Below are 22,988 nucleotides of genomic sequence, written 5' to 3' on the forward strand. Positions count from 1 at the left end.
TAGGAAGGTGCCTTGTTTATAACAAAGGGCAGGAGCTTTCTACTTCTGAAACATGAACCATGCCTAGAAACAAGTAAAACCACCAGTCCTGTATTGCTTGTCTGTATCAAAGCCAGGAAAGGGGGATAAGTCTAGTTTTTGTTTCCATTTTTTAGGCGCTTCTCTACAAATGATGGGAAGGGGAGAAGAGCACTGCCTTGAAAAGCTGTGGTTAGGATGCTGAAGATTAACTTTAAGCACTTTTCACTGATAGGAGTTGCAGAGGCCTTAGAGGTGATTCGGTCTAACTTCATCTTAAAGATGCAGAACAGGCCTAGAGTTTGCATCTGGAGTCCTAGTGGTTAGTCCAGTGTGGCCTCTCCCTTGTCACTCCTCTTCCGTCTCTGTGAAGGCACAGTTCCTGGGGCTCAGCCAGTGCAGATGACCACAGGGTGCTCCTGTGTGCACAGTATTTTTACCTGTCGTGTCATTTCCCCTTTTCCTTCCAGCTTCTCAGTGGTAGCAGGGGCCCTCTCTAATCACCGGAACCTCAGCTGAGAGGGCTGAGGAAGCCACATCCAAGATGCAGCTCAGTTCATCGCAGCCTGGCAGGTCCCCTCAGCCACTTTCTCATGCCATATCCACGACAATGGAGTAGGAGTCCAAATCAGATTCCTCTTCCCCCGTCTTAGTTCGAGCCTGAGAGTTAAGGAAGCTTCCCGTGGCATGTCATCTCCCATGGCACGTATCACTTCCTACCTGGCATTACAGTTGTTTGTATGCAACTTCTCCTACTAGACTGTGGGTTTGTCAGTGAAGCCTTTTGGCCTTATGCCATAATTTCAACGAAAATTGTAAAAAAGATAGTAGCCAAATTGTTTTGCTTTAGTTAAATACTGTCTGATGACTGAGGGTCAGAGCGTTAGGGTTAGCGTGTGACCTGCAGTAAGTCATAACGCCCCCAGAACGACAGATTTAAAGGAACCACTCATGGAGCGAGCCTGCTGCTGAGCTCAGGTTGCTCTTTGGAAGACATTTCTTGATCAAAGCTTCTGCTTTTAGTTGCCTCCCTTTCAAGTGGAGCAGGGAAGAGGGAGTGGTAAGTCACATCAGTGAGTCAGGAGCTCAGAGGTTTGACTGTGGCTTCCTCTTCTATTTGGTTCACTACATCCGTTACAGAGCAACCTTGGTTTCATTGTATCAGTTCCCATTGAACATTAGAACCTAGTCAAGAGGTGACTCAGTTTAATAAATAAATTCCCGTTCTCCAATGCAGCACTTTGTGTGTCAGAGACTGAGGGACACAAAGATTCCCAGCTACACTCCACTCCCAGCCATCGCTTACTCCTGCTGCGCTCACCTTACAGCTGCTCTTCTAAGCACCTTATACTTTTGGGGCAAGAGGCTGGCACTTGAACAAGGAAGGAGCTTGAATCCTTTGTCTATTTTCACAGCTCAGTCCACTCAAGTTGATGATATGGAATCAAGTTCTAGAGCCTGATCTTATGTGACTTGATCAGCAGCGTTATTTCAGATTGCACACAAATTGGGTGAGAGTCAAACCTGATGGTTGAATTAAAAGCAACGAGTTTGGCTGCCACTGTATCTGCTCCATCAGAGACCTGCTGGGCACGGCTAATCCTGTTACTTGGGAATTTTCTATTTTACTAACTACAGTAATTGAACTCAGGGGCATTTTTGTTTTATCCATAACCTACTACCTTCTGTCTCCCACCCTGTTCTGGGTCACCGGACATCGTTATGGAATAATTTACTTATCCCTGTAAGATGACCGTTCTTCACACACACAACCGCAGTACCAATGTCAACAAAAACTAGTAATTCCTCAGTAATGCATATCTAGTTGGTGCTTAAGTTTACCCCATTGGTTCATTTTGTGGTTGGTTTGTTCACACTGGGATCCAAACAAAATCTAAACGTTCATTGGTTAATGTCTCTTAAATCTACTAGGTTTCCTCACTATATGTTGAAGAAGCTGGTCATTTGGCACAGTGACCACTTGTGTAGAGCCCCCAATATTCTGGATTTTGCTGACAGCATCCTCTACCTTCACTTTTAAATGACTCAAAAAAATTGTTTGTGGTTTTAACTGTATGCATTCTCACATTACAGTGTGATCGGTAAAATACTGTTAGCTGCAGATAAGGGAACGAGGCTTTTGACAGGTTAAGTAACTTGTCTGAAGTGACATATCAAGTGGTAGGATTTATATTCAGGTCCAATGACTCCGAACCCATGATTTTAACCACTACTCTACAGCTAAAAAACAATTTAAAAGATACTCGAATTTACTGCAGAGATTTTCCTCTATAAAAGGAAAGTCTATTTTGATTAATTATATGGAGAAAAGTATCCTAATAGAATTTCAAAAGTGTCATTTTCTTTCATGAACTATGCAGTTAACTAGAATCAGTCAAGTGGGCCCTTAAACTTTTCACCTGTCTTTGGCATGTTTTAACAAGTCAATTTTATTCTCAGGCAAGTGGCCATCTGCAGACTAAGGGAGGCTTAGATGGTGCAGGGCTTAAAAACATGAGCTCGGAGGTCCCGGGCTTTGAGCCCCAGCTCCTTTATACCAGATAGCTTGTTTCTGCCTACTTCTCTCTTTTGTAAAGTAGGAATCAGCCTATCTGCGCTGTAAAGCTACCTTGAGGATTGAAGAATGCTTATAAAGGGGCTCATCCATAGCGACTGGCTGACAGCAAGCATCCAATCCATTAGCTCAAATGAATACCTGTTCCCTATTATGTTCCTCAATGACCAAACAGGGGCACAGTCCTGGGGTTAGTCCCTCCCAGTACCTTCTTGCTCCTACTTCTAATTCTTGGTTTCACCGCTGAGATAAAGTAGCACAGTCTTATGGTCCCCAAACCACCAATAAGTGGGTTTGTGCCAACTGACACCATAAAATTACTAGGGGTGTTAAGGTGGCTTAAAAATCTCAGTTAAATGAAAAACATTTAGCATATTCATTCATTTGAATTCTAGATATGGTCTATCATCATAGACCATAATTACGTCTTAAATGAGATCTTTTTCCTGAGCCTATAAAGGAAAAAGAAGTTTTGAATTGTATACAAGGGACCCCAGTTGCATCAATATAATGACCAAACAACTAATCCTTGCATCCAGAAAAGGAAATGAAAACTTGGTTGAAAACGTGCCCTTCCCCGTTTCCTGGTTAGAGATAATTACATGCTGATTGAACATTGTGTTAACTATGTGACTAGGAAAGTTCCACATCCAGCAAGCTCACGTTAAGTACGCCAATCAAGTTCTCGGGAGAAGAGCCCACTGCCACAAAATCAGCGGCGACACTTAAGATGCTTGGAAGTAGTATTAGGATGATGGGATCGTTTTGTTTGTTGAATCTTCCGTAACAGTTTTAAGATTTTTCTGGAAAAAAAGTCAAGTAGAAGTCATTAAAATGATGTAAGCAAAGAACACCAACCTTTCTTTTTCCTAAGTGGAAGGGAATTGTTTTAAAATACCTCTCTGCTCTTAGATTTGTTAAGGTTGGGCCGTTTTTATTCCTGGTGCTGGGATCTGGCCCGAAACCTGAAATGCAGATCAACAACCTAAGTTGGCAAACTCTGTAACGTGCAGCCATATTTATAGAGAACAGTAGAAAAACTGCTCCCTTCTCTTGCCTGTTGACCAGAGGAAGCTGCAACCGTGACTCAAAGCAGCGAGCAGTCAGCAGCGCAGGCACCGCACCTCAGCTGCCCTGGTGGGGCTGCTACCCTGATCCACTCGCCAGTTCCCGCCCGCCAAGCACAAAACGGTCACATTTGAACCTTTTACTGAGCAGAACTGCCTCTCAGCAAAGCCCTCAGAGCCCACCTCTGCAGTAATTCACTCCGGTGCGGCAACTGCTCTTCTATTTTTTTCATAAATACAAATGTACTATAGGATTGTATACAATGAATGCTGTTCTCCAAGATCTTTGAAGAACTATACAATTATTATGATATAAATTAAGATTTCAAACTAGAAGTATATTTTCTCTACTACTCAATGTATCCAATGTCTAACGCATAATTTCAGAGGCAGTAATGTTTCTGAACAAAATGGGTCGTGTGATTCCTAATCCATGATTTCACACAGGAGCAGTGCTTCCTTGGACATCACTTAAAAACACCAGGTAAATATATGGAAGTCAAATTCATCAAGTTGGGTGTTGCAGGTAAAAACAGTACCACTTCAACATGCAGATTAATGGATATTATGAAATTTAACACAGCAACAATTACTTATTCATTCTGTTTATTGGATTGAAAGGGAATACAAACGATTGGTTAAGTGCTACGCACTGACGTGGAAAGGTGTATTAAAAACAACCCAGTAAAGCAAATCAAAGTTAATGTAGCTTCAATTGAACAAAATTTTTAAGACGTTTAATATACTACACATTTATAAAAGTTAACAAAGGGTGTTTTGTAAATAATTAGTAGGACAAGTGAAAATAAATATCAGAGACCTGAAGTTTTTTATGCTTTAATGAAGCAAAGAAATTTAAACTACTAAATATAATCTGAGAGGCAGTTAAAAAAATAAAACAAAAAACAACCCCCCCGAAATTTAAGAACACAATCCTTTGAAACATTTAATCAGTCCATAGCAAATAGTTATTACATACCAAAAGCTCTAATGTTAACTAGTTCCACCACAATGCCATGTAAATCTCGACAACTTAGAAATCTTGAGATTGACACGAGTTCTTTCCTTGATCTCTCCAGCTTGGTTTGTAAGGACACACGTGCTTTTTGTGGGTCTATCCCCCTCGCCACACACACATTTTCAAGGAGCCAGTAACATTTTTTTTCCATCTGTGCCTAAAAATGTTACGATTCGGTCTTAGCACATTGACCCTGATAATGAAAATGTTTAAGTTAAAGATGGGGACGCAATTTCAATCTTATAAAAATATACCAGTATTAAGCAAACAAATTCAGAGAGCGCACTTCGCATGTGCACGAGACTTTTAGTAAAACTGACAGGGACCTAGAACAGCTGTTCCCAGGCCTTTTTATGAATTAAGTACTCTCTCTCTCCCGCACACACACAGCACTCACACATACACGTTTTTATACTATTAGTTTTATTACATCCAGGCTATCTGGATTAAGTAGATAGGGGATGAGTTTTTATAGTTTTTGTTTTTGCAACTATAGGGCAGCTACTATAACAATAGTCTAACAACACTGAAAAATCTCAGTTAAGTTCACCCTGTTTTTAGAAAGTGTCTGTGTAAATGAAATTCACCTCTTCTTTTAAATTAGTTTATATTAAGACATGGTTTTTGAATGGAAGTACTATTCTGGAAAGCAACCCCAAAAGAGAGCTGCTGAAGTCCAAGTGAGAAATTAAAACTAAATCAAGATATTTATACAGTTTAGAGATGGGACCAAAAGGATATTAAGAAAAAAGTCTTCTTTCCTCCCCATTCAAAAGCAGCCATCTTCTGCTGTGAAAGAAACTGACATGGATATGTGCCTTTCAAGAGATGTACGATATATTTACCACTGTGAGCAGAGGTTCTTGTGTGCAGGAACCAACGTCCTAAAAAAGAAAATTTCAAGATGGGAAGGGGTGGGGAAGAAGGGTTTTCTATTAATGTCACCGAAAGCCACGCTAGAGGGAGAACACTCCTAATAAAACCACCAGGTTACTACTAGTGATTTCAGATTAAGAAAATACTGACAAAAACTGGATTTCCTCCCCTTTCAACTAGCCAGTTAATTACTTATGTATTTAAAGGCTGGTAATCCCTTTCTGTTCTCCCACCCACTAAAATGGGCCAATCTGTAGGGACATCTGCAAATAAAATTTCCTCTGTTTAAACTACTTACCTGGTTTTATGTAACACATTTACCTGGCCAGTAAGAGTAACAGAAAGGTAGCTGGCATGAACATTGATGAAGTACAAAAACCAAAACTGAAGCTTTGTCATCCCTCCCAACTAATTCCCCACTCTAATTCCTTATCACCACCCACACGCCAGTCTCAGTGATAGCCAAATCCAACATGGCACTAGTAATAACCAATTATTTGCAGGAAAAAGACATTTAATTTCATACTTGCTCTAGCCCTTAATGAACAACAAAAACATTTTTAAGCACATGGAAATGAGCCTACTAACCTGATTTTTGGAGCCAAAATTCTCCACTCTACTTTGATCTATGTGCAAAAAGTATTGGTACTTTTCAATTTATACATTTGTTAGTATCTTGTGGCTGGCTTATTTTCTCCAACATAGTCTCATTCTTAACCCTACAGAGACTATAGCTCTAAAGTATTCAGTTACATCTAGGAGTTAGACCATCCTGCTATTGGGTTCTTTGTACCATAAGACCCTAGGTTTCTTCATCACTTATTTCACCTTTCTAGCACAGTCACAGCATGGCAAATGCATGAAATAGACGTTTACAGCAAATTGGCACAGCAAAGTACCAGTATATATAGGAAGCTGCCAGATAAGACAGACCTGGGAAACAAACTCACCTAGCTGCTGTAGAAACCTTTGCATAGTAGTTACTCCGTTTTAATGGAGTTAAGTCATTGTCAGATGTGCCTCACGTTTACTCCACTTTTTTAAAGTGTTTGTAACTACTTCAGAAGCACTCTGAAAACTCGAGTCTCAGGGTGGCTGGGTGAAGTAGAGTGGAATCTGAGTGCCAAACTGCCCCGGAACGGGCACACATCTCAGCGAATGTTACAATGTACCTGAGCACACTGTAGCCACATCTGTAAACAGCTGTGGAGTTTCTGTGCCCACGTTCTGTCAGTGACGATACTGTAGACTGGGGTGTATTAACGGCTTCAGGGTATATACATGAATCACTTAAAATATGGACTTAACTGTACTGAGGTAAAGAGAAGTTGCCACTTAATTATATACAGTTACCAATGAAGACTTTTATTCAAGCTTAAAGTAAAAAGTAATTTTAGTTAAGAAAAATGAAGTACCAGATAAACTGTAACATATAGTTAACTTAGAAGTATCAAAACAGGAATTCTTGATTCTAAATAATGATCTCTGCAAAATGGAGCTTAAAGAAATCTTTTACATACCAATTTGATAAAATAATCTGCTGACCACGATTTGTCGTTTTCTCTTACTATGAGCGCTTTTGGGAGAATCGTGCTATTTAAGGCCAATTGTGTTTCGCTTTCGTCTCCCCTCCCTGACTTTCCCGCTTCTCCCTGTGCCATCCCCCGCCCCCGCCCAATGGAAGAGCTCCTGACACCCAAGTCTTTCTGGTCTTTGTGTATCCGAGAGTCTCCTTGTGGTAATACATTATAGACTCGCTGGGCCTAATGGGGAACTTAGGTCAAGCCTTTCCTTCACCAGATTCTTATTTGGGGGGCATTCCCACTCCTCTTCCCAACATCACAGCTGTGGTCACTGTATTTATCCTCGATTGGAAAGGGAGGGAGTTTCAAAGGAAGCTAAGGATGCTGCATTCAGCTGTTATGGGATTTAAAAGCACAACGTGAACACCAGGCTTTTGGCTTATTTTAAATGTGAAATTCTCAAAATAAAAAGTGCTTTTCCATGAAGGAAACCTTTCCTTAAACTAAAAGGAGAAGGGAGAGGGAAAGACTACCCACAGCACCAGTTTAGAATGAGGTTCATTATGGCAATATCTGAAAAACTGAGAAGGAAGAGTCTTTAAATGTATGTATCCCTACATGTCAAAATGTTAAGGGCAATTAAGAAAAATGACTATGAGGTTTAAAACCCAGGTTAAGTACGTTTGTAACCTGCTGAATTCTTCTAACGAGCTCATTTATACTATAAACTTCCAAGGTGGCGGTTATCTGATTTCTACTCTCTGGCTAGATCACACCAAAACCATTTCCCAAGTTGAGAACCACCTGGAACAAGCCTTGTTGAAAAACTAAACTGACTACTGCTCTCTCATGTTGATTATATTTAAAATTCTCTTTTTGAATATTGAATTTCTTCAAGATCAGGTACTGATGTTACTTCAGGAATAAAACAAAAGGGGGGAAACCTCCCGAGTATTACTCTGACCTTCCTGTGTAATGTCCTTCCAAGCACTGCTTCTGACCATGTCTCACGTGGTACTCCAGAAGAGCAGTTATACTGCGGATCTAAGTTACAGAGGAAACTGTTTTTTAAGCTGGTTTAGATTCCAAATGTATACAAATGAAGTCACTTTGATCCTATAAATACTTCTTAATTTATTTTTTAAAAAATTGTGCTGTTAACCCTTTTACGGGGCAACAAGCTATGTGAAAAGTACAAAACTTTTTGTCAAATGTAATATTGAGAGTGCTCTTGACATAGTCACTGGTTTGTCATCTGGATCTGCATATGCTGCGCAACGGGCAAGGCTAGAATCCATGAACCAAGCTGCAAAGATCTCAAGCTAAATAAGGCGGAAAGATTTGGAGAAACAAAAGGAGGAAATTCTTTCCTATCCAATGTATACTCTTCAGACTAATGCACTCTTTCTATCAAGCCTTCTAAACTGTTAAATAAAGTTTTCCAAACAAGCATTTTAAACTTCATTACACAGAAGAGCAACAAGAATGGTATCCCACCAGACAAACGGCAGGAGGGAGAAAATATATACTGAGTTCAATGGGTAAGCCTGAATGTAGCACAGTTCTTCACAACCGACGGGGGAATTCAACATGGTGTCCAACAACGTTCTAACGACGTGCTTCATCTCAACTGGTTACTATGAAGCAAGGTGTAAATGTTTGGCCCCAATCGGGCTTCAGAAATGGTTCTTTTTTCATGACGAGCATGTCTGTCCAGCTATCAATCATGTTTGTTTGCACCAAATCCCAAGCCATTAAAATACGACTAATTTAAGTTAAACAGAAGTCGTCTGCTCCAAATTCGCCATCAACTATCCATGCTACTGCATTCCTCTGAAGACAAGACGACATGTATATGGGGAAGGGGGGTGAGAGAAAGAAGAGAGGGGGAGAAAAAAGTTATCAGTTAGAAAGTTTTAAAATCAACACCGTGATATTACAAAATATAATAACACACACATTAAAAAAATAAAACACATCAAGGCAACCCTTTGTACTTTCATCATAAACACTAAAACAATGTGCCTGCATCGTGTCTTAGACTATACATTAGAGCCTAAACTCATGATTACTTTGAATATTGTAGAACCCAAGTGAATAATCATATTGGAATCTCCTACTTTTAAAATGAACCTTGAAATAGTTATGCATGATAGAAAAATCTTCACGACAGTTTACAACAGTAAGACATATTCGGCAGTCCGAGGGAGAACTGTGCGTTATAATTATGTATTTAATTCTCCTTTCGGTAGCTCAGTTTGAAATTCTGCAAAATCACCCTACTCCTTTATTTTGGTGCTGGTGTAATGTGTCAACAGCTTTATTGATATAATTCGCATACTCTACAATGTACCCAACCCTAAGCAACCACTAGTCTACTTTCAGTCTCTGTGGATTTGCCTATTCAGGACCATTTCATATAAATGGAACCACAACATGTGCTATTTTGTGTCTGGCGTCTTTCACTTAGCATATTGTTTTCAAGGTTCATCCAAGTTGTAGCATATGTTAGTACTTGAGACTATTCCAATTTATATATTTCTCAAAAAACAAATACAGTATGGAACTCTACCATTATAATAAAAGGCCAGCATTTCTGTTCTGAAATGGAGTTCAGTGAAATGGCTTAAATGACTTCTACAGTGTGTCTCAGGGTGTTATGACCTTGAATGTCGTCTTCTTTAGCCTCATCTATATTTTTCAAAATTTCTATTCCAAATGGCTATTAGTTAAATTAAAAAAACAACAACACATGTTTTCAAGTAGAGAAGTAAACCAGAAGATACCCACATAAAAAGCATATAACCAAATATCTAATTATAGATGCTGTTTCTATATTTCAGATGTAAATGAAAATCTTTTGGGAGCTATACCTACGTAGCCAAAGCACAATGGATGGCCGCTGAGCTAGACCCAGACCTTAGAGCTGAGCTGGCACTTGGCTTACATACTGTAGTGAGTACCCACATTAATCCAATTCACCGAACTGCAGTGAACTCTACTCCCCTGCAGTGGAAGTGCACACATATCCTCAAGGGCACGTCTGAAGTAAATCCGTTTATAATACATCTGTCACTACACACCTATTTCCTACTTCTTTAAATCAAAGATGCTTATTTGAAGGAATAACTTTTAAATGATTAATAAAATTAGAAATGCACGTATAGCCAGTTATTGATTTATAAAACACCTTAGAGAGTGGGTCTGGACATCTACACAGGACAACAAAAGAAGGTAACATGTTTGGTTGTAGCTGAATTCCCACAAGGAAAGTCAGAATGTCACACAGTCGTCTACAAATACAAAGCGGCCCTTTATGGTTCTGAACCGGGCAGCTCTCAAACTCTTTGACCACGTGCTCTTCATGCCTTTACCCTCATCTCTGCCACATGTCCACATCTACAAATAAGATCTGGCCAAGGCTTTTATAGTTGGTACCACAAAGATAAAAAATATATAAAAGCATAGAGAATATGCTTTTTCAAACCTGAGATGCTACCCTGACAACTGTTCTCCAGTAAGAATAATTTAACTGAGAGCAGATGGTCATCTTTCTTACTAAAACACTTAAGTGACACACTATGAACAAAACAATCTATTTCTAGGTAAATTACTTCCTTCTAAGCAAACTAAATATTTTACTTGCTCTGTTTGAGAAAAGAGGGACACGTCATTTACATGACATTTCCCATTATCTTTTCTCTCTTACACTGATATCTTGGCTCAATTAAGCTTTGCCTTTAACTGTTAGCCTCTGGCTTTGGGCTTTCTTCATCTCCAAGTATCTGAAAGTAGTGGAAAAAATATTTCATGCCTGGATTTGAAGACCTGGCCGCACTCAACAGGTCAATCAGTCTTGCTACACTTTAGTTTTCTCACCCATAGAAATGAGGAGAAACACTTTTCTTGCGGGGCTCTGAAGCTCTTATGTGGGATTGTGAACACAAGCCCAGCACGCTGCATGGCACACAGGTACATGATACATTTTGGTTCCCTTCCCTTTCTCTTTCCATCATGCATAGCTCATGCTAGTATGCTACATGGTGCTAACAGATATTTATTTTTAAGGGTAAAATCTATAATAATCAAGATCATTTTAAAGTTGCTCGAATTTTGTGTACTAGCTAGTTCTTAGGGGTCTAAAGTATAAAATGGTTCTTCTATAATGAAGCAAGATTTCCCTAAGATTTTTAAAGTGACAACACTAAACAGCTAACTGGATGTAAATGAAGAGGCACCTTCTAGCTTATTCCCCCCACTGTGACCAATGAAACACAAAAACACCACTGAATCTTAGATGACTTAACCTCCATCTGTGGAGTGAGATAGTATACAGTCTCTAAAAAAGAGAGAAAATAAATTATACCCCACACTTAAAGTACTGCTTCAAACTGCTGCAGCTTTATACTAAACAAGATGTTTCATCTGCTGAGAACACAGGAAAGCTGAGCAGTGGTGTTACCTTCAATATTCTGGTGGTCTATAAAAGGTGCTGGTCCCCATATTCTAACAGTGCCATCGTCTGAGGCGCTGGCCATCATGGATGGGATCTGTGGGTTCCAGCTCACACAGTTGACTGTACGTGTGTGCCCTGTCAGCTCCGCAATTGGCAGTTCACTACGTTTGTGCCAGATGTAAACCTTGTGATCTGAATAAACAATAATTCAGAGAAAAGTTATGAAGTAGTTAAACATTAACAAAACCAACTGGTTTTTAATGATCATTCATCACACACAGAAAACATGACTTGATTATTAAAACTTAAAAACAAAAACAAATATAACATGAATAGTTTAACAAATTACCTTATGAAACGGCATTTTAATAAAATATACATTTCCCCCCTCTGTTAAAAGGTGATTAGCTCTCAAGTCATCACAAAATCTATTTGCAATATTTGGTAATACATGAGTAATATGTTACCACAGCCAAGGTCTTTGAATGTAAACAAATGTAGGACAGAGATGATAAACTGAATGGAAATGTGGGGTGAGAGAAAAGCAACATATCCAAATTCAAAAACAGCAATAATAAAGATGATATCTCTATCTTTTTGAGTGCTTACAACGTACTATGTACTAGTTACTTTACGTATATTATTTAATCTTTACCACCACTGTGAGGTGGATATATGCTTACCCCCATTTCATAAACTAAGAGGTTAGCAACCTGCTCATGGTTAACAGCTAGTAAATGGTGAGACCGGGACTGTAATGCACAAGCCCAGCTCAGGAGCCCACCAGTAAGTCTAGACAACTGTCCCAAATCCCCACCGTATGGTTTTGCAATCAGCTAGTCATAATCTCATAAAGTGAACATAAAAACCAAAACCCCACAATCGTGTTATTTTGTGATAAAACTAATCTTCAAAAAACCCCCAACCAAACAACACAGAACAGTGGTTCGGAGTGTGGGCTCTGGAGTCAGACGACTCTATTCACACCCTCCCCCCATCACTGGCTAGTGGGGTAACTTTGGACATGTTGCCCACTCTTTGCAACTCTTCCTCTGTACGAGGGGATTCATACTTCCTCTTCATGTTATGAGGATAAATCAGTTTGTATATGAAAAGGTGTTTGAACAGAGTCTAGCACACAGTAAACACCATGTATTACCATAAAAAAGTTAGCAAGTTTAGGTGGAAGTTCTTAGGCAGAAGGCAGAATCCCCGGGTAAATCAGAGAAAAGTGTTCAATCTGAAGACCTATTGGTCAATTGTGTGGTCAATGTGGGAACTTCCAGTGGGTGTGTTACCAATCGAGGAAATGTCTGAGTCATGAAAAGGTAATTAACTTGTAAAACAATATGCCCTGGTTTCAATACTTCTAACAAAAAGATAAGAAGCTTGGACTGTGGCTGGACTTTTGTGTGTGTGTGTATGTGAAGCAAATGCCACTATAGTCATTGAAGAACTGAATTTCTCTTTCCTAGGAAGTATTTGTTGTTCAGTAATTTTTGAAAATATTTTCTTGCACAAAACGCAAATACCAAAAAAAGAGAAAAGAGCAAGAGCAGATTATTTATGTTTCTTCTTGAACCGAGGACATCAACTAGAGAAAGATAACAGCATGAAAAGTGTGAACGCAACTGAAATCTGCTGTCTGGAAGAAAATGCTTTTGTGAACACATATCCAAGGAGGATGTTTCCTGAAGAGGCAGCAACAAGCAGTCGCTTCAGAATGACAAGCCCTATGGTCAGCCCTGCTCCGCATCACGTCGGGGGCCAGGAGAGGTACCCGTACTTCTCCTACATGTTGTCGGCAGGGAAAAAGCTGGAGTAATGGCACAGCTTTTTGTGGGAAAGGTTGCCTAACTGCTCTATCTGATACTGGCATTCACATACTTGTGGATTTGGAAGGTCCTTGGAATCTATTCCTTATAAATAAATGACAAACGAGATACTGTGGTTATCTTGGGAGCTAATACACTCACTATATTCACATGCTGTTCAAAATAAATGCTTCACGTTCAGCCCTAAATAGAGTATAATGTGGTAACACTACTCATCAGGCTTAATTCTTAGTTTGGGCTTAAAAAAAAAAAGATTAGCATTACCAGGGGTAATGGCAGCCATACATATTTTAAAACACTTCTAGGGTACATATTATTTTTAAGAGCTATAGGGGGTTGTGAGGCATAATTAAGAGGGGAAAAACCCACCAGCAGCAGGACTGACTAGAGCATAGGGGAAAGATCTGAGAGAGAGAGAGAAGCAAAAAAGTAGAAGGTTATATTTAAACCACATCAAATTAGAAACCAAAAGGGAATCTGGGAGAACATATAGGTAAAAAGATTTTTTTGGCTGGAAAAAGTAAACTCTCAACTGTTACCTAACAAGCCACTCTTCTCACCTCTAAATCTTATCTGTTACCGATTGGGGGGAGGGCGGAGGAAGAAAGAATAAATTCATATGCTTCATGATAAAGTCTGAATTTGTAAATGTCTCTTTGTCCTAATCCTTACATACACCTTATACACAAAGGAGAAACTCATGTCACGTGATCCTCTCATCTACTGAGATGAGCTTTTTGGCAAGACAGGGACAGTAAAGATCTTACATAAAAAATGGAACACTACCAAAAGTGGTTATTAACATGATCCAGTTCCCTGGTGTATCGTGTAAAACAAGACTCAGTATTTTAGCCCTGACTGGTTTAGCTCAGTGATTAGAGCATCGGCCTGCGGACTGGAGGGCCTCTGTTCGATTCCGGACAAGGGCATGTACCTCAGATGCACACTCGGTCCCGGTTGGGGCACGTGCAGGAGGCAACCAGTTGATGTCTGTCTCCCCCCCGCCATTCTCTCTGAAAAGCAATGGAAAAAATATCCTCAGGTGAGGATTAAAAATAAAATAAAAATTGCATTTAAAAAAAAAAGGATTCAGTATTTTAAAAAGTGACTTAAATAATTTGCTGTTATAGTGCTTAGAGCAGTACAGTAAGTACATACTCAAGAAAAAGGTGTTAAATGAAAAATTGCAATCATTTGCCATTATTTGTTTCTATCACCTTAAAAAGTACATTAATTTTTAATACTGCCTTATCTGTGTTTACATGTTTTAAACAATTTATATATTTAAGTGCAACTGATTACTTTAGGCACATGCTTGCCTGAAATACTAATGTTGTAAGACCGGAGCATAAGTTTATTCAAAAAGGTAGTAGAGACAATTCTGTAATTTCAGCCTTTCCAAGACCATACGAATCATCAAACTAAATTACTCTCTTGGGCCATTAAAGAAATGTCAAATATCTAACTATAGTCAATTCTGTGCAAGTTCAGGTAAAACAGCACACTTAACCTTGACTTTTTACATAGTACCAACCTCTGGGAAAAAAAATATTAGTCTCATGAAAAAGCAGTCAACATATGAAAGATTTAACTAAATCATGATTTGATACACGCACCAAACACACCTCTACCTGGTCAGAATAGACACTATCGATTTCTGACAATAAGGACTCAAGTCATTCCTAAAAAAGAGAAATTAACAGTGTACTGGATAAATAACTCCTTGCTCGGAGACATGGCCATTTTCACAAATTGTGAGAATTACAGAACTTTAAACCCATCAACATATGTGAACTGACAGTGACACAAACAATTTACCTTCACTGCCGCTAGCGATGAAGTCTTCATTATGGCCTCCAAAACATGAATGAATTGTATAAAACCCTTGCGTAACACCTTGATACTTTCTTACTAAAACTCTGTCTTGCAAGTCCCATAAATGAACTCCCTGTAGGCGAAAGAGAATATCGGTATTTATTCTACCTCAACCGAAAGAATTTTAAAAAGTAATCTGTGAATATCCGTTTCCCTGGTGGAACATTTTCATTTTCTATTTATGTAAAATGCCAAAGTTCTGAAAAATTTAGTTGATTCTACACACTTAAGGATCAACACATGCAGTAAAATTTAATAATTATTATAAGTATTTTTGTTTCTATATATAAAAAAAATTGCAACTAGGATACATTTCTTTCTGAGAATTGTATTAAACTTACCTGAGTTGCTACATTTAACAAAGCTAATCGGCCATTCTTTGAAATAGTAAAAGACATAATGGGATGATCTTCTTGTACTCTGCAACCAAAAAATAATTTGTTAAAAGCATCATACTAGGAATCACTCAAATTGTTAAAATATAAAATGTCCTAGCTTAAATACCAGAATTTTGTCTGTAGTCACTATTACACATTACATTTCAATCAAGAAACAGAATATGGGTTAAGGATTACTCAGCATCACCTGACCATCAATCCAAATATGAGCAAAGAATCAAACTAAAACCAAAAACATAAAAGCTCTTCTTCTGAAAGAGCAAGTTCAACTGCACATCTGAATATAAACCAGATTAATTGTTTAATGGACACAAAAAATAGTTACATGTTCCTATCTGTAAGGTCCTCGAAGTTATATCCTCGAATTCGCTGGTGTGTATCTGATGCCAGAACAGTCTTCCCGTCACTCAAGCACCAAAGGCATTGCACTCTCACTCCTTCCCAGGAGTCAAGGAGATTACCATCTAAATCCTGAGCAGGAGAAAATGACAATGAACTTTGTCACTAAACAGCACTCAGAAAGCAAACAAAGAAACAAAACAATTCTTTGGCACTATTTTTCTGTAATAAGGTTGTCTTTTCCTGAGATTAATCTCCACCTGATTGTTCCATTAAGTGTTTTAAATCATGAAAATCTGAACACAGGTCAAATTTCATTACACCACCACCAAAGCTGGAGGGGTAAAACCTGTAAGTCTATCGTCCCTTCAAAAACCCCATGCAATGATACACACAGAGAAAGGAAGGCTCCCCAAGTCCCAAGGAAAGGTCTCACTGCTACTAGAAAATAATTCAAACATTCCTTTAACATTCACTATACTGGGATTGGTCCTCTAATATTCAGAAGTTGTAATATGAAAAAAGATTAATATAGTTTATAAAAGTAAACTATTTAAACAGAACTAAATTTGCTTGAACAAGCAGACATTTGAAGGGGGAACTAAATACTCACACACTGATAGAACTGCCCACGCTGACCTCCAGTTACAAAGCGTTTCCCATCTGGATTCCAAGCCACACTTGTTAAACTGTCTTCATGCGACTGGCTCATTTTTGTCCTTAGCTCTCCCGTCTACGAAGGAACAAAACTGTGAATAAAACATTCTAGAAATCCTTGTAAAGTGGATGTGCAAAGAAAAGAATACTAACTGGGAATATCTGGTTAGTTTTCTTAATTAGAGAAATAAAACTGTTTTGAATTGGTCTTATGAATAAAGCTTATAGCACTCACAAGAGAAATTAAAGGCTTGAAGAAAAATCCAGCAGTTGAACAATGCCTGGCGCGGGTGAACCAAAGAATAGCTATGATGAGATAAACTCCAATAAAACTCTTATCTTAAATCAGTTACATTCATTAAAACATGTAATTATTCCCAAGTAAGATGAAAAATCTATCACTATATACCTTTCCTTCTGAGTTCCCACTGCTTCTCGGTCCATAGTCCTCCATACACTTTATTCTAAATATTCCTCACAAACATAATTAATGGGTAGAAAAGCTATGCCCTTAAACTAGGCCAAGGGTGTACGCAGTCTAAATTATGTTAAATTTCATATTCGAGATGCTCAGAATGTAGTAGGGAAGATGGAAAAAGGGAAATAAAATTTATTTTTCTGATATGTAACTTTATTTCAATTAAAAGTAACAGAAAAGAGGAATTTCTGTACTATTCAGCATAGCCATTCTAAAGCATTCCCAACTAATAAGCAAGACTATTTAGTGGTTACAACCTTCAGAGAGCCTCCTGTTATTTTTCCTAAGTTATTCAACTTAGAAGGTAGACACATACCATTTAATCTAGTCTTGATTCCATTTTGTTCATGGATTAGACACAGGATCTGAGAGATAATAGCTGCCCTTGGTACAATAAAAAGTACATGGGCATACTTTTCCTGTGAGAAATGGGTAATCAAAAGTAAAAAAAAAAAAAAAAAAAAAAAAAAAAGTGAAAACAAACTGTATGATCAGGAAACCGGGGGCACAAAAATAGAAACCAGATGTCTCCCTTATACGGAAAAAAATATTCAGCAATCTAAAATCCTTCCCCCATATTGTTAACTGCTCTCACCTATTTACTGTTTTAGGTTACTTGATATAAACGGTTAAAATAAAGTCTAGAACCACAAATACACATGCAACAGCTAAATCCTCAGCATTTTCTACCCAGGAATATGTTAATACTCTAAGTTCTGAAATGGTCTTTTCCTCTGTTATGTTCAGGTTAGTGAGTATATGAGGCTATTAATCTGGAACCTAACTAAAAACATAAAGGAACAACTTGAAAACTGACTAAAAAAGACCATCCTTTTAGAATAAGTCTATAACGTAATGCATAGTAAAACAGATAGGCTAGAACATAGTTTAACTGTCCAGAAATTCAAAATTGACTACAGGAAGTACTATAAATTAAGAGTCTCCATTACAGGATTATGACTCCCTTTGAGAGAGGAAATAAAGCTCTAATGGAAAAAAGTTTTGTCTTTTAGGTCTGATTCCCTTCAAACCTATTTTAATGAGAGAAAGCCATCTACTCTATTCTGTGCTTTGCCACCTCCCTGAACTCAACCCCAAATACAAATATTGGTTTGATAGAAATGGCATAAAGACACTTTGGGAGCATGAAGTAAATATTACATAGTTAATGTTCTGAGATAATAGCATTTAGTTATATAGTAGAATGTTACTTTTTTCGGAGATATGTGCATATTTAGGAGTAAAATACATCTATAATTTATCTTGACGTTTTGAATACATGTGTAATGTGTATGTATCACATTTGTACGCATGTATGTATGTACGTATACAAGAATGTTCAGAACAACTGTGGAATCTAGAGTGGTGGGTATATGGGACATCATTGGACTCTTCTTCCAACTTATTTTTAATACCTGGAAATTTCCTTAATAAAAAGCTGGGGTTGAAACATAAATAAATGAGCAGTAAGAAAATACTACTGATATAATAGCAGGATGAGAATTATGGCATATCATCTTCAGGCACATCTTAGTGTTCATTCTGTCCTTTATATCATCTTTATTTGAGTAATTTCCATGCAGCTTTATCTTCACTTTCTTGGTAAAAACCAACTTACTTAATAGTTCCCCAGGCTGAAAACCCTATCCTATCAATTTATATTTTTACACTCAAATCATATCCTAGGGGTTAAAAAAAACAAAAAACATCACCTAACCAGTTAGCTTAGAGAAAGAAGTTTAAAAAAAATTTATAACTACAAGGTTTCCAAAAAAGTCTGTAAATAATGGAGTGAAATTAATGCTGAGTTTATCTAAAATGGGACCCTGGATAAAGTTCAAATTTTCATTTAGAAATAGTAATAAAGCCCTTAATAGTAAGTACTGAATACATCATTTAAATTTACTAAATAAAAAAATTAAACATAGGTAAGGACATGGTGTGATTGCGATTAGAATAGAAAATCTGGTTTAATGCTGATGTTTTCACACTTGAAAGATAACTTCTGTGTACAATTATGAAAACTATGAAATATAAAATCCTTCTGAAGGTACAAAGTACCACAGTAAATAGTATGAATTCTACAACATTCCTGAAAATACTTAATGATCATTCTTTCAAAAACTCAATTATACTTAGCATGTTTAAATTTATAAAACATCTGGACACTTGGGTTCCATCTGAAGAATTTCCTTTTATACGAGACACATTATGGCAATTTTGGTTGAATGGCTCTGTTCTACATAATGAAAATGTGCGCATGACTATGCTTTACTTAAAGGCCACACCAAGGATGGAACTTGCTCACTTGTACATTCCAAAGCCAAAGCTCAGAGCAGTCATCTGGGCCACAAGCAACAAGATAGTTGTCATCTGGACTCCATGCAATATAAGAAACGCCATAAGCATGTCCTTCTAATGTTTTAAGCAGTTTCAGCAGGTGTGTATCCTAGGAGGAAAAACAGACAACTCAGTTAAACTCCCATCCCTAAAGTCATTGTTTTCTGGGCATGAGATGTAGTTTGATAATATAATCTGGGAAGTTTTCACAATTTCCCCCCCAACTGAAGCTCTGACAGCTTGCTTCATAAAGACTTGTTCATGCTGCAACATTTATTAAGCATCTGCTGTACACCAGGCACTGTGTGCTAGATGGAAACATAAAGACGACACCAACTATGTCCTTGGGAGGCTTTCAAGGAAACAGAAACAGGTAGGTGCAATAAGAACTACCTTTTACTTTTTTAAACAGCTTTACTGAAATATAACTTATATACCTAAAATTCCCTCTTCTAAAGTATACAGTTCAGTGGTTTTCAGTATAGTCACAAAGCTGTGCAACCATCACCACTATCTGAGACTTTTACCACCCCAAAAAGAAACCCATACTCATTAGCAATTCTTCACCATTCCCCTCCCTTGACAACCACGCTTTCTCTATAGATTCGCCTATTCTGAACATTTGATATAAATGGATCATACAACATATGGTCTTTTATAACTGGCTTCTTTCAATCAGCATGTTTTCAGGGTTCATCCATGTAGAATGTATCAGTATTTTTTTCTTTTAGCTGTTGAACATTCCATTTTAAGGATATTCCATATTTTGTTTATTCAATTATTAGTTGATGAACATTTGAATTGTTTCTACTTTTCGACTATTATGAATAACACTGCCACCCCTCTGTATGAGTTTTCTATAGACCTATGCTTTTACTGCTTCTCCTGGGTAGTTTACCTAGGAATGGAATTCCCAGATCACATGCTAACTCTGTATGTTTTACATTCTGAGGAACTGCCAATCTGTTTTCCAAATGTCTGTACTATTATTTTACATTCCCATCAACAGAGCTACCACTTATTTAGTGGTAATCAATATTAGCACTGTTCACAAACAACCTCATTTAATCCTCATAAATCTGAAAGGTAAGTATTATCCTCCCTCTCCCCCCACATACAGAGAAGATGGAAGGTTTAGAAAGGTTAGAACTTGCCTCTCTTTATAGGTGGGAATCTGAACTTGGGCCGCCTGACTCTTTAAACTCAAGATACTCTTGAGTTATGCAAGATGAACTGTAGAGTGCAAACATGGAAGCAGCAAATGACAAGGAGGGAAAAGTTGACATCTCTATGTTAGGCTAAAGGGTTAAATTTTATCCTGTGAGTGAAGAGCCACTTAAGATTTATTGTAAGCTGTGAAACAGATATGATATTCATCTTTAGGAAGGGAACTCACACAACAACAGAGATGATGAGTCAGAATGAGAGACACAGGATGGACACCCTCAACGAGCCAGACAACACAACTCTCATCAAGACAAGAGAAGACAAGAAATGACAAGAAACGAGGCCTTAAACTAGCACAGTCAGGAGCGAAAGAGATCAGGTCAAAATATACTCGGGACATAAAATTGACAGAACAGCACGAGACAAGAAATGTTTGAAAACAACCTCCAAATTTCTGTCGTAGGGGATATGGATGGATGTGGACAGTGAAGACAGGAGGCAGGAATTTGGCTAGAGGTGGGAAAAAGCAATGAGTTAAGTTTCAGACTTTGTGACAAAAGTAAATAGTGAATGCAACTACTTCTGACTGGTCTTTGGAAGGGGAATAACGAGGCATGAGGTATTGGAATTAGATTGTAGTATTATTACGTCAAAGTGGCTTGCATAATTTAATATGCAAGTCAAGTGCCTTGGACTAGTTCAAGATCTTCCAGGAAGGTTTCATTCATAGTGATGCATCAGATCTATACAAAGATTTGCTTCTGAACTGATAACTACTTTAAAAGTATTAAACTAAAAAATTAATTGTTTTGTGCACATTAATAAAAAAGTAATCCTGTACAAGATAAAGTTGAAAAAAAAAAGGAGAATATTAATACTATATTCTCACAAATACAGTGTCTCTATACTAAGGTATCCAAAGTAGAAATACCATGTTCATGGAATCCACTTAACTTTTCTTGGATTTTAACATGGGGAATGGGCAAAATTCTTGTTTTTTATGGGCAAAGGCAAGAAAACCTGTTAAAAGAAACTAGGCAGTGGAATCTCATCAACTGAAACCTTAAGGTTCTCTAAGTATCTTTTTAAATTTTTTATCTATTAAAAAATGGACACAAAATACATGTGCAAAAAAGATCACCATTTTTCTCACAAGTTTTTCAAATAGCATTTGAAGTAACAGAATACCACCATATCAAACTAAGCCCACTATATCTCAGAATGGAATGTAAGCATTAACTCTGCATTTCCCAAGCTAATCTGGCCACAAAAGTCCTTCACATGTAACATCTATTAACATTCCGCACAACCAGAATTCTGACAAAAGCACTCTGGGAGACACTGGAATAAAAGTCTAATTTCCTCAGCAAAGTAAACAAGAGCTTTCTTCTTCTGGCTGCTGCTGAATTCACGTGCCTCATCTCCTGTCTATGAACCGCTCCCCAAACTGCCCATACGCCCAGCCAGGTTTTCTCTCGCCCCAGGGCCCACTGTAACTAGCTTTGCCTAAATACTTACTCACTACTCCTTCACCTGAGGTTTAATCGCCTTCCTTTCCCTGGCTTCCCAGTTCCAGCAGGCTCTCTTCTTGGAGCTCCAGCAGCAACCATTACAGAACAAATACCCTGTGTTATAAAGAGCTCAGCCTGTCTCTCTCTAGCAAAAGGCGTAGCACACAGCAGGTGCTCAACAAACACTTGCCTAACAAAAGTGGCTCCTACACACTGCTGCTAGGAAAACAAAAAAACACACCACAAAACCAAACAAATCATAAGAAAGCATAGTTTGGTATTGCTGCTTTCTTTTCAGACATCTTGCAAATAAATGCTGAATGAAAATACAACTCCTAAGAGTAGTTAGTATTCAAAGGCCATGGTTGGATCCCAAACTATTTTTCTAGTCCTATTTCCCACTCTTTGTCTTACTCATGCTAGTTTCTTATTTGGGAGTTCGGGAAGGGCAAGGGAAAGTCCCTCTTTCTAGAAAGCCCTGTACCTGTCTCCCCGTGTTATGCGCAGAGAGGCTCAAATGAGGTACTCTACCTGGTAAGCTTCTTTGTGCTTTCATAATACTTTATATACATTGTGTGATACTTATTTCAGTGTGTTTGATTTCCTTTTCTAAACTCTAGATTCCTTTCACAGAGGTTCTTAACCTGAGATCTCCAAGGAGTCAATCAGAGATAGAAGCAGGGATCCCTGAACGTGAATGAGACGGAAAATACACATCTTTATTTTTATGAACCATGGGCTAAAATTCAGTATTTCCTTCAATCTTGAGTGCAGGTAATTAACAAGGTAGTGTTAGCTATTATATTAGGTAATGTTAGGTAATATACTAGGTACTTTAGTATACTATATGTTAGC

The 22,988-nt window shown here is 38.0% G+C and overlaps 1 protein-coding gene across 4 annotated transcripts in view; it reads right to left on the reverse strand.

Moving 5' to 3' along the window:
* Nucleotides 1-4,253: 4,253 nt before the first annotated feature.
* The window catches only part of WDR26 (WD repeat domain 26), a 38,877-nt gene continuing 20,142 nt past the window's right edge, over nucleotides 4,254-22,988 (reverse strand). For all 4 annotated transcript variants that reach the window (XM_081124236.1, XM_081124235.1, XM_081124234.1 and 1 more), the window contains exons 8-14: nucleotides 19,424-19,564; nucleotides 16,594-16,713; nucleotides 15,967-16,112; nucleotides 15,585-15,663; nucleotides 15,187-15,316; nucleotides 11,540-11,725; nucleotides 4,254-8,910 (exon numbers count right to left, since the gene is read on the reverse strand). In XM_081124236.1, coding sequence (XP_080980362.1) covers nucleotides 8,885-8,910; nucleotides 11,540-11,725; nucleotides 15,187-15,316; nucleotides 15,585-15,663; nucleotides 15,967-16,112; nucleotides 16,594-16,713; nucleotides 19,424-19,564 — 828 coding nt within the window. In that variant the 3' untranslated portion in view covers nucleotides 4,254-8,884. The remainder of the gene's footprint in view (nucleotides 8,911-11,539; nucleotides 11,726-15,186; nucleotides 15,317-15,584; nucleotides 15,664-15,966; nucleotides 16,113-16,593; nucleotides 16,714-19,423; nucleotides 19,565-22,988) is intronic.

The sequence above is a fragment of the Miniopterus schreibersii genome (genome assembly GCF_964146895.1).
Source record: "Miniopterus schreibersii genome assembly, chromosome: 21".
Taxonomy (NCBI): Eukaryota; Metazoa; Chordata; class Mammalia; order Chiroptera; family Miniopteridae; genus Miniopterus; species Miniopterus schreibersii.